The sequence below is a fragment of the Panthera pardus genome, unplaced genomic scaffold (assembly GCF_024362965.1).
Source record: "Panthera pardus isolate Hobbes unplaced genomic scaffold, ASM2436296v1 HiC_scaffold_15, whole genome shotgun sequence".
NCBI lineage: Eukaryota > Metazoa > Chordata > Mammalia > Carnivora > Felidae > Panthera > Panthera pardus.
In genome coordinates, this window is record NW_026526710.1 from 61281705 (window position 1) to 61292378 (window position 10674).

A 10674-nucleotide genomic window follows, 5' to 3' on the forward strand; every position below is an offset into this window, starting at 1 on the left:
CGCCTCGGCACTGACCTCGGGGCATGTCCATGGGGTTGAAGCTGGCTAGCAGGTCACGGCACCACTGGCGGTCACCTTCCACCTTGCTCAGCCAGTTGTTGCAGTTGAAGTAGTAGCGGAGGTGAGGCCGCTTCATGTCGGTCACGATCACACGATCCAGGTACCAGCTGGCGTTCAGGCCGGTGTTGTCATGCTCGATCCTGGGGCAGAGGCAGACACCTACATGTCATTGGCAGCAAGAGATGACACCCTTCCACACTGGCATACCCAAATGTTCACTCCAAAGAGAGGTTCCCTCATTTTGTCGCGGTCGCTTTCCCCCTCGAGCCTCAGTTTCCTCATCTGCAAAATAGGAATACCTTGCAAGGTAGATGTGCCTATTAATGAGTGTTAACGTTGTGACATCACCTGCAAGGTAATATTGCCTTCCACGGAAAGTCCAGGATTGCCCAGGCTTGCAGCGGGACCATCTTGAGCTTCACTTCTCTCCCTGATCCCCAGACCCCCAGAGACCCCCAGACACTCCCCCTTAGTCTCTCCACCCAGAGGATACCCTGTAGCCATCTACACTGATGTCGCCTCACAGAAATATCACATGAGCTGCGTGTGCGAGCCATGTACATAGGTTTAGATTTTCTAGATATCTAGAAGCAAAAAAACAAAAAACAAAAAAAACAGGTGAAGTTCATTTTAATAATACATTCTATTTCATCCATTTATCGTTTCAACATGCAACCGTGTGACAATTTATCAGTGCAATATTTTATATTCTCATACTAAGTTTTCAAAAATCCGTTGTGCTCATATACGTACGGTGCATCTCAATTTGGAGTAGCCACATTTCAAGCACTCAGGAGCCACATGTGGCCAGGGGCTACTGGATTGCGCAGCATAGATCCACACTCTTCAAAATCTGGTCCCCCAAATTTCCTGCACTTCTGATTGTGCCCCTTATCCTTGGCAATCCCAGTTTTTTCTCTGAGGTCAGTTTCTCCCCCAGACCTTGACCCCTGCATGACCTCACTTTATGCCAAACATCACCTCCCTGTGCACTGCAGTGGGGCCTTATCTTTGCAGGCCCTCATGGGACAGACACAGATCACAGCACACAGCCCCGATGGACCGATGACCCATGACGTGCCCGAGGATGTGTGCCTCTGTCTGGCACAGAGCCCAGCACCTAGTGGGACCTCAGCATAGCAGTTGCCTTTCCCCACAGCAAAACCCTCTTCCCGACCCTCCCCTTCCCTGTTTGTCACACCCTTCCCTCACACACCAGTGCCGGGGCCCTCATTTGTCCCTTTTTTCCAAGAAAGACAGTGCATGGTCCTATACTTTCTAGTGGGAGGAAGACAACTTAGGACTGAGGCAGCCAGGCCCTAGCCTGGATGCAATCAGACCCCAGATGATGACATTCTGACAAATGGGCATGAACTTGAATGGGTGTGGGTCGTAGGGAGGGAGGAAGGAGGGGGGAAAGGAGGGCTATTGAAGACTCTTCCTTGGCAACCAGACTGATAGAATTATCCTTCCCAGCACACTCACACAGACGCCCCCAGAGAGAGGCAAGCTCTGTGTCATAAGGCACCCTGCAATGTGACCCAGCATCTCTAATACTTGCTGAGTGCCAGTTACCGTCTGAGCACTAACTTGTTGAGTCCTCCCTAACTCTAGGTGGTAGGAATCGTTATTACAAATGAGGAAACTGGGGCTTGGAGAGGAAACGCCCGAAGTTCCACAGCTAGCAAATGGAAAGGCAGAAGTTTGAACCAAGGCAATCTGGACTCAGAATCCACTCTTAACCACTATGCTAGTGCCTCTTAGAGCATATTTCCCAAGTTTGTGAGAAATTGTCTTAAGTAGTCTCAACACAGAGAAGTGAATCTCTAATGGGCAAGTTTAGGGAGCCATGACTCAGCATGGGTGGGAAAGATCTGGGCCTTCAGTCACCCCTCAAATGACACCAGGGAGCAATTGACATCCAGAAAGTGTCAGTAGTGACTTCAGTTCCCAATCTACTGGTTTTCATCTCACTTCCTTCCTGGTCAGGGGCCAGATTCTGACCTGATTTTGTAGATGAGGCCCACGTTGTTGGTTCTCACCCGGAAGACGTCGACATTGGCTTTCTCAAAGGCAGATTCACTCCTACAACGAACACGTGCACACTTAGTAATCTGCACTTGGCTCACAAGCCTGGGAGGAGAGCCAAGGGCTGGCATCCCCCTTCTTCCTCCACCATCCCAGTCCTGGGAAGTGCTATGAGTAACCACTCCCATTCTGAGACTCCTTTCTGACAGAGGGCAAGGTCGGTTACTACTCGTTCCTTGCTTTCACACTCAAGTTCTCCTGTGATGTTTGCCACGCATCACTAAGGCAGGTATGGTGGGCAACAATTAGCCCCATTTTACAAACAAAGTAAACTGCCAATTGATCGCAGATCTAGGATCAGAACCTGGATCCCCAAAGTCATGACCCAATGCCCTCTGGCTGCTCTACGTTGGAACAGCGGAGGAGGAAGGAGGCCATAGTGAACGCCATGGTGCTCTTGGGTCTGCAGGTTCCTGGGCCTCTCCTCACCTGCCTTGCTCTTGCTGGGGGGAGTGGCAATGGCAGCCCCAAGCGGATGTGGAGCTTGGGTGGTGGCCCATGGTCCTGCCATTCCAACAAGAAAGGAAACGCTCAACCAAAAAACCAGCAACCAGGGAGGCAGGCAGTGAGGGAATGCGTATCTGGCATCACAAAGACCGTGTGAACAGAAGCAAGTACACCTGAGATGTTCCTCGACGAGCTGCCCGGGTGGGTCCAGACTCTGGAGCATCCTAGGTTGCATCAGCTTAGACACAGGAGGGCTGAGCAGCCTCACCCGGAGTCCTCCGGGAGCAGAAACCTGAATCTCGCACGGACATCTGCTGTGTCCTCTGTGTGGGCTCAGACCCAGCCATCCAGTTCCACTCACAGCTCTTCCTGCCCACACAGCGACGCCCTCACAGGCCGGAGAGCCGTCGACCTCCCCCGGGGCTTCCAGCCAGGGCTCCCGTCACCAGCACCAGCCCACGGGAAAGAAAAGTGTGGAAGACAAACACATATAATAACTAGGCCATCACTGTGCTTCCAAATAAAGACAGAGGGGAAGAGCCTTCCCTCTAAGGCAACAAGGCTCAGACTTGGTAACAGAAGGCCTAGAAGTTCTGCACACTCCAAAGCTGTGGTTCTCTGCAAACAGACCCACTTTAGCAAATAGTCTGTCCTGAGAAGTTTCCTTCAGGTGGGCATGTCGTGAGACATGAGGCCTAAGGTCCTCCAAAAGCAGGGCAGATCTCATAAAATTAAGTGGAAAGTGTACACTGAGGGGTGCTTGGGTGGCTCAGTCGGTTAAGCATCCGATTTTGGCTCAGGTCATGATCTCACGACTTGTGGGTTTGAGCCCCGCATCGGGCTCTGTGCTGAGAGCTTGGAGCCTGGAGCCTGCTTCGGATTCTATGTCTCCCTCTCTCTCTGCCCCTCCCCTGCTCGCACTCTGTATCTCTCTTCCTCAAAATAAATATTAAAAAAAAATTTTTTAATGTACCCTGAGGCAGCCTTGTTGGGGGGAAAGAGGCCCCCAAGTTGTGGTCTGGGCACCGAGGGGGAGGAGGAGAAAGTGATGGAAACTTCTGGCTTTTTGCTCGAGTGAAAGGGCCCCTTCTCCGGGGTTGCTGCACATACCTGTGAGAATCTTATCTCCAAAAGTGATGAACAACAACCCCATGTTGTGCTGCAGGGTAAGAGCAGATGTGCAACGACGTGGAAAACACAGGAACGTCAAATCTAAGCACCATCAGGCTTGTGTGGGTGGGATATAAGGAAGTGAACAAGAGGTATTTTCAACCTATGAGACCAGGAAATAAATGTGTAGAATAGACAAGGGTCTCTACACCAGATAAATACCCTAAGAAATAGCCACCCTGGGAGGCTGTGAGGTAGAATATTACGCAGCCACCAAAAACTCCCATTATAATGTTAATGGAACAGGACCAGGTTTATGATATGGGCTTAAAAGAAAAAGCAGTTGCAAAAGAAAATGTAGGAATACCATGGGAGGCCAGCTGCTTTTAAAAACAATGAAGAAGAAGGATTTATACAAAACATCATGTCTCGATGGTAAGAGTATTATGAAGTGTTGCTTATGTTTTCTGGTCCGTGTATGTATTTTCTAAGTTTGCCGAAGGGAGTACATCTAGATCTGTGATTATGCACACGGCGACAGGTCCTGTCTCCACAGCCCCCCATGCCCCGAGGCCAGCAGCTGCCTGGGCTGAATCCTTGGGGGATGAGTTCGAGGCTTGTCAGGCTTCATCTGCTGAGCTGCCTGGAATTTGGAAAACAGCGAGTGCCCATGAGCAGGGGAAGAGGAGGGTGATTTGGAAGGAGAGCAGCTGGCGTCCTGGGGGGGACTCTGACCACAGCTCCTTCTGGAGAAGCACTGACAGCTCCCTGTGCCCTGCACAAAGGCCCTGAGCCCAGGGCCAGGGAGAATGTGGATGCGTGCGTTCCAGCGTGTTTGTTAAATAGTTGACCGCCATGCTTCATGTCTCACGGAAAACAATTTGTGAAAAGCAAAGCGGAAGGAGGGGGACCAGGAGAGAAAGAACTACCAGTGGGGGCAGAGGGTCTCAGGACCACACCCGAGTGTTCCAGGGCATCACACAATGTGGAGTGATTGTCCGCAGTGTCAACATCTTCCGGCAGACGAGAGGAAGGCCTTGTGAGGGCCTGTCCTCAGAGGAACGAAAAGAAGGACTGTGGAGACAGGCCTACCCGGACTCTCTTCTTGCAGGGAGCGGCCAGGATAATCCCAAACAAACCCCCAACTGCAGCCCACCGGGGTCAGATGCCCGAATCCCCACGTCTGGGAAGTCAGAATGCAATGCCGGTGGGTTTCAGAAACTGGAGGTGAGGCGGAAATACCAAAGCATGGAGGGTCCCCTGTCAAAGGAAACATTAGAAATGCAGACCGCTCGTTTCTTTGTGGAGACCGTGGCTTCACCGGGGGTCCTGGCCACTCAGCAAATGAAGCGTAATGCAGTACCCAGCCCCCTCCCTGTCCGTACCTGCCCATTCAGCGGGGACCCCTACCCAGGAGAGGCTTCACAGGCTGCACAGGGCATTTTAGCCGCCAGCCTGGCAGGGCCAGCAGGCTAAAATGCCAGGCGTTCTCTGACACTCAGCTGGCGAATTCTCAACAGGAGATCCGTGTTCCAGAAGATGCATGAGATCCCATCCTTTTGCCATATTCTGAACATGTGACCCAGTCAGTGCTGGGAGTGGTCCTGGGTCACCGGGAAGGGCGCCCAGCATATGGGGGCCTTCCTGTGGGACCCAGGGCTGTTGACACTCAGCTTGGTCTGGGGTCGGGGCGGAGCTAACAGAGGATCAAAGTGAACACGTCACACTCTTCGCTGCCCAAGAGACGGGCCAGTGTGTACGGAGGAATTTAGACACTAGACCATGAGGATAAGCACAATCAGCATGTTAACCTCAGGCACCAAATAATTGCAGCAGAATGATTCTGTATTGGGAAATAAGCATGCTGATAAGCCATGTGGGAGGTCCTGGGGCTCAGGAGAAAAGGCAGAAGACGGAGCAGGAACAGAAGGGAGAAAAGAGAGGATGTAGGCGAAGCGGGAGAGGACGGTGGGGTGAGGGGACAAGACCAGACGCTGTGGAGAAAGCAGCCAGGAAGAAATTCCAGGATAGGCAGTCGTTTAATCTTAAGATGAGGGAGTCTGTCTAATATTCCATTTTAAGTCATTTGCTTGGCTGTGCTGGGAACTCCCTCTGGTGCCCTGAGTATTGGTGAAGTCTGATGCACTCAAAAACACCTTGTAGCCCGTGTGTACGTGCGCGCGCGCGCGTGTGTGTGTGTGTGTGTGTGTGTGCCCGTGTGTGTGTGGGGGGGGGTAAGGCAAGGAAAAGGAGCTCAGTTCCAGTTGACATGCGAGTTGGGTTTGGGTGACACAGCGTGGCAAGGAGGGACCAGCAGCAGACAGCGAGATGAGAGATTCCGAGCCAGACCCCAGGGCGAGGGTGGGGGTGAGGGTTGGGCTGGAACACCTGCATCTAAATAGCACAGAGCACGGTGACCTCTGCGGCCCTGGCGTCCGGGTCACTCAGGCAGCCTGGGATTCCTTGGAAAGCGGTGCTCCCCTCCCAGGCCCAAGGTCTCCGTCTTGAACTGAATGCATCTTAGATGGCGAGGACTGACTGTGTCTTTGCAATTCTCTCTGCAGACATTTCCCTGGGGTCTTGCGGCAGCCAGATTCATCCTTCTGGGCCGCATCGTAAATCGGGCCTCTGCTGATCAGCTTGCAAGCAAGGCCTGCCACAGCCTGTCCTCCCCTCCTGGCCCCTTGCTGCCTCCATGTGTCTGCAAGCTGTTCCCCGTGGTCTAAACTACCTTCCTCCTGCCCCTCTCTCATCTGAGTCTTTCCCTCACCCAAGGCCCAGATCACCTGCCCTTCCCTATAAAGTCCCACTCTGGCCACCCTGACGGTATGACACTTCCTGAGCCCTGGCTGTTTGCCAACAACTAGGAGAGGGGCCAGAGGGATGAAGCAGACTCCCCTCATCACCCCTCCACCTGGCATCGCTGTGCATGTCACCTCTCCAGCCTCCCAGGACATATGCTGATGCTACAAAATGAGACCATCTCCGAAACCACCCACTCCCCATGGGCTCCTGCAGAGCCCTCCAGGCCAGCCTGCCCGGAGTCTTGGCCAGACCTGTGCCCCTGCTGCCCCACCCGCAGCACCACATGGGTACGGGAGAGACCTCGGAGTAGCAGGGGGAAGGGGTGTTGACTTCTGTCTACGGGGCTGGCAGGAGGGCCTGTGCGTGACGCCCGGAGACCTCCCGGCCCTGCTCGTGTCTTAGCCCCTCTGCCATGAGGCAGTCCCTTCCACATTGAGAAGGAAGGCTGGATCTCACACTCCTGGAAACGGGGACTCAGGGACAAACCTTCACACCAGCTCATGAAGGGTGACTCTGGGGCCTTCCCGAGAGGCTGTTGTGACAAATGAAAAGGCCGAGGGGGAAGAGTGAGGGCACTAGGTGCAAGAAAGTGGGAAAGACAGTGAGAAATGACCATGAAAGGAGAAAATGGCTCTTTTTGTTTCAAAAGGGCAGGCTGGGGATGCTAGAAACCCACTTGGCTGCATTCCCAGGGCCTAGTGGCTTCTCCCTAGAACGGTGTGCTTGGGGGAGGTCACATGGCAAAGAGGATGGACATTTCATGTCTTCCCTTTACCGTGCCCACATCACTGGTGAGAAAGACTTCCACAAGCCAGTCACTCTGCAGTGTAAGCAGTACAAGAAGGCGGGTACCCTGTTCTGCAGAAATGGACAAAATAGGACGTTATGCCTGCCTCGATGGGATCGCATTTATACCACAGCCTGCGCTCAGGGTAAACCTGGGACACGGGGCCAGGTCAGTCTGTGAAGCACAGAGTTCGGGGATCTCCTGGCCTGTGGTCCCCACCCCTCTATAGCCTCCCCGGCCCCCTTGGAAGTGACGACCTGGAAGCCTGCAGGGGAAGCTCCCACGCACCCTCTGGGCCACAGGGCCAGCGCTTGAGGAAAACGTCCACATCAAGTACCTGGGGTTTGAGGACCAGCTTTACCATCTAGGAGCTCCATGGCTCAGAGCTAATCTCCACTCCTCTCTAGGCCTCAGTTTCCCCATGAATAAGTTGAAATAAATTTAGTGGTTTTTCAAACTTTTCTTGGCTATAGAACTCTCGGTACAAATAAAATCTGACTCCGAAACTCGGTGGGTAAGACAACCATCAGTGAGCTACTCTGCAGGAAGGATGGGGGCACGATGGGCCCAGAACCAACAGACCGTCCCTGGTTCCATTCAGCACAGATTGAAAACCAGGGCCTAGACCACGCCTGCAGCCCCCGGGAAGCTCTAGAACTCTAGAATTCCGCCAAAGCGTTCCCATGTTTTGCTCTGGGTATATCTGTGTGCGCCTGTGTGCGGTCGGGGGACAGGGTCCAAACAAAGAGGCAGCAGCCCCTGCTGTCAATGGATCACAAATGATATGGGGAACACAAGGCGCACACACGAACACGTACACAGAGCACGTCTACACAGACACGCACACGAGCACACATGCTAGTCTATACAGCTGACTCGAGTGTGTGTTGGCAGGTTTAGTGTGACACTGGGCCCCTGGAGAGCCACAGGTGCAGAGCACTTTAAGCTCATGCTTCCTTTGAATGCATGCTTTTGTTTCTTCCTCTCAATCACCCTGTAAGTTTGGTAAAAGGGGAATTCTCACTCCCAGATGCTAGATGAGGAAGCCAGGCCGTTGGATGCAAAGAGATTTGGCCAAAGTTACATGGCAACCACGTGGTAAAGCTGGGCCTAGACCCAGGTTTCTTAGTCCTGAGTGTCCTCTCCCAAAGCAAGGGACAGCTAATAAGATCCTGGGGAAGTCAGAGATCCAAAGTGGGCGATACTTCTCACAAAAGCCAACAGGGGAGCTAAGGAATATTGGCTGGAGATCACTGGGAGAGACCTGGTTGACAGAGGCCCTGTGCCACTTAATATGCCTGTGGACACACGGGTCTTCTCCCTGGGCTCCAGAACGGCACCAACCCCGACTAATGGCCCGTGACCCCACTAAGGCCAAGTTGGTACTCACTTGCTGGTGAGGTGGAGCTTGGGAGAGAGCCCATTCTCTCCGAAAATGGTGATGAAGACATTGGCATCTGTCCCTGCGCCACGAACATCCCCTGTGGCTGTGACCACCTCGTAGACTGGAGGAGAAAAGAGAACACATCACAGGCTTCTGAGAAAACCCAGAATCCTACAGGGGCTTGGAGAAGTCACAGCTCCTGCCAGCTGTGCAGAGGATATCCAGCCACAAAGGTGTCTATTCTATAAACCCCGCTCCAGCCCACAAGCCACTGAGCCAGGGTCAGAGCCACACCAACTCCCATGTAAGACCCAAACCTCCCATTTAATGCCACACATTCATCTTACAGGTGAGGAGCCTGCAGGCAGCAGGGAAAGCCCAGGTCACATACCACTCGGTGTCAGCACTAGAGCCCAGCCCAGGGCCTCTGGACGCCTGGTCTGTGATCTTTCCAGCACGGCACTCATGTGCCTCCTAGACCTGGCCTTCTTCAGAGCCTGCACCTGCCCCTCACTCTCCTCTCTGCCCTCTACAAACACAGCTGCATTGCCAGCCCTCGTCTCCCGTGAGCTCCCGGGCACTGTCATCACAGGCTCCAGACAAGGCATCCCAGAGCCAAGCAGAGCTTTGTCCAGTGTCCCTTCTTAGCAGGGGCACTGATTTCCCTTCTCTGAGGTTCCTAGAACCTTGTGCTGTTTGCTGTCGATGCCTTTTCTCTTGAAGTCCCTGGTTCTGATGAAGGTCTCGATCAAGGCACTACAAGACAAGAAAGGAAGCAGCGGTACATTTGCACAACTCCTTGTCTCTGGGGACAAACAAATCCTAATTCTTCATAGCCTACACCACAAGGGTGCCTGATCTGTACACAAGCCCTCCTTGGACGACTCCAGGGCCTGAAGCGTTGCCCACACAGCTTTGCACGTACATAAGGGCCTTTCCAAACTGAGGGTCCACAGAAGAATGAGCAGGATGGTGGAAATCCCAGGACCACATCACATGCGAGAAGACAGAGGCCTGGAGACGTGTGGTTTGGAGAAAAGGAGAGTCTGGGGCACGAGAGGGATGAGGAAGCTGCCTCAAAAGCTGATTTCAAGGGCACACAGCTCCTTCTTCAACAGCACACTGGCCATAAAAAATGTGATAAATTGGACTTAGTGAAAATTAAGACCATCATGAGAATGAAAAGGCGAAGATATTTGGAACACATATGGCTATCAAAGGACTCATAAGCAGAAGATATAAAGAAGCCATACAAATAAATAAGGAAAACAGATACCACACTATTAGGGCAACAAATTGTTTAAAAGATAAACACACGCTTACAAGAAGACCCAGACATTCCACTTTGGGTATTCACCCGGGAGAAATAAAAACATGCCTTCTCAAAGACCCACGTACAAACGTTCACAGCAGCTTTGTACATAACAGCTCTACACTTGATCTTAGCCAAAAGGCCGAGAAGCGATAATAATGGCTCTAAACTGGACACAGCCTAAATATGCAACCGCAGGTGAACGGATCAACAAATCGTGATATAACCATACGACGGAATCCTACTCAGCAACAGAAAGGAGTGAACCACCCTTATATGCAATATAGGTGAATCTCAAGCAGGTTATGTTGAGCAAAAGAAGTCAGACACAAGACACTGCACACTATAATGCCATTTACATGAATCTCTAAAAAGACTAAACTATTTTAACAGAAAGCAGAACACAGCTGCCTGGAGTTTGCAGCATGGAGAATTGACTGAGGAGGGGCTCAGGGAACTTTGGGGGATAATTTAAATGCTCTATACATAGATTGGGCTAATGGTTACACAGAGGTATACATTTGTCAATGCCCATCAAACAGCACATTTAAAATCGATACATTTTGGGGCGCCTGGGTGGCTCAGCCGGTTAAGCATCCGACTTCAGTTCAGGTCATGATCTCACGGCTCATGAGTTCAGGCCCCGCATCGGACTCTGTGCTGACAGCTCAAACATGGGGC

The 10674-nt window shown here is 52.4% G+C and overlaps 1 protein-coding gene across 1 annotated transcript in view; it reads right to left on the minus strand.

Annotated features, from left to right (window-relative positions):
* The window catches only part of LOXHD1 (lipoxygenase homology PLAT domains 1), a 156812-nt gene extending 147544 nt beyond the window's left edge, over positions 1 to 9268 (minus strand). The window contains exons 1-4 of the mRNA XM_053901911.1: positions 9073 to 9268; positions 8688 to 8802; positions 2065 to 2145; positions 16 to 200 (exon numbers count right to left, since the gene is read on the minus strand). Coding sequence (XP_053757886.1) covers positions 16 to 200; positions 2065 to 2145; positions 8688 to 8802; positions 9073 to 9268 — 577 coding nt within the window. The remainder of the gene's footprint in view (positions 1 to 15; positions 201 to 2064; positions 2146 to 8687; positions 8803 to 9072) is intronic.
* Between the last annotated feature and the right edge of the window lie 1406 nt (positions 9269 to 10674).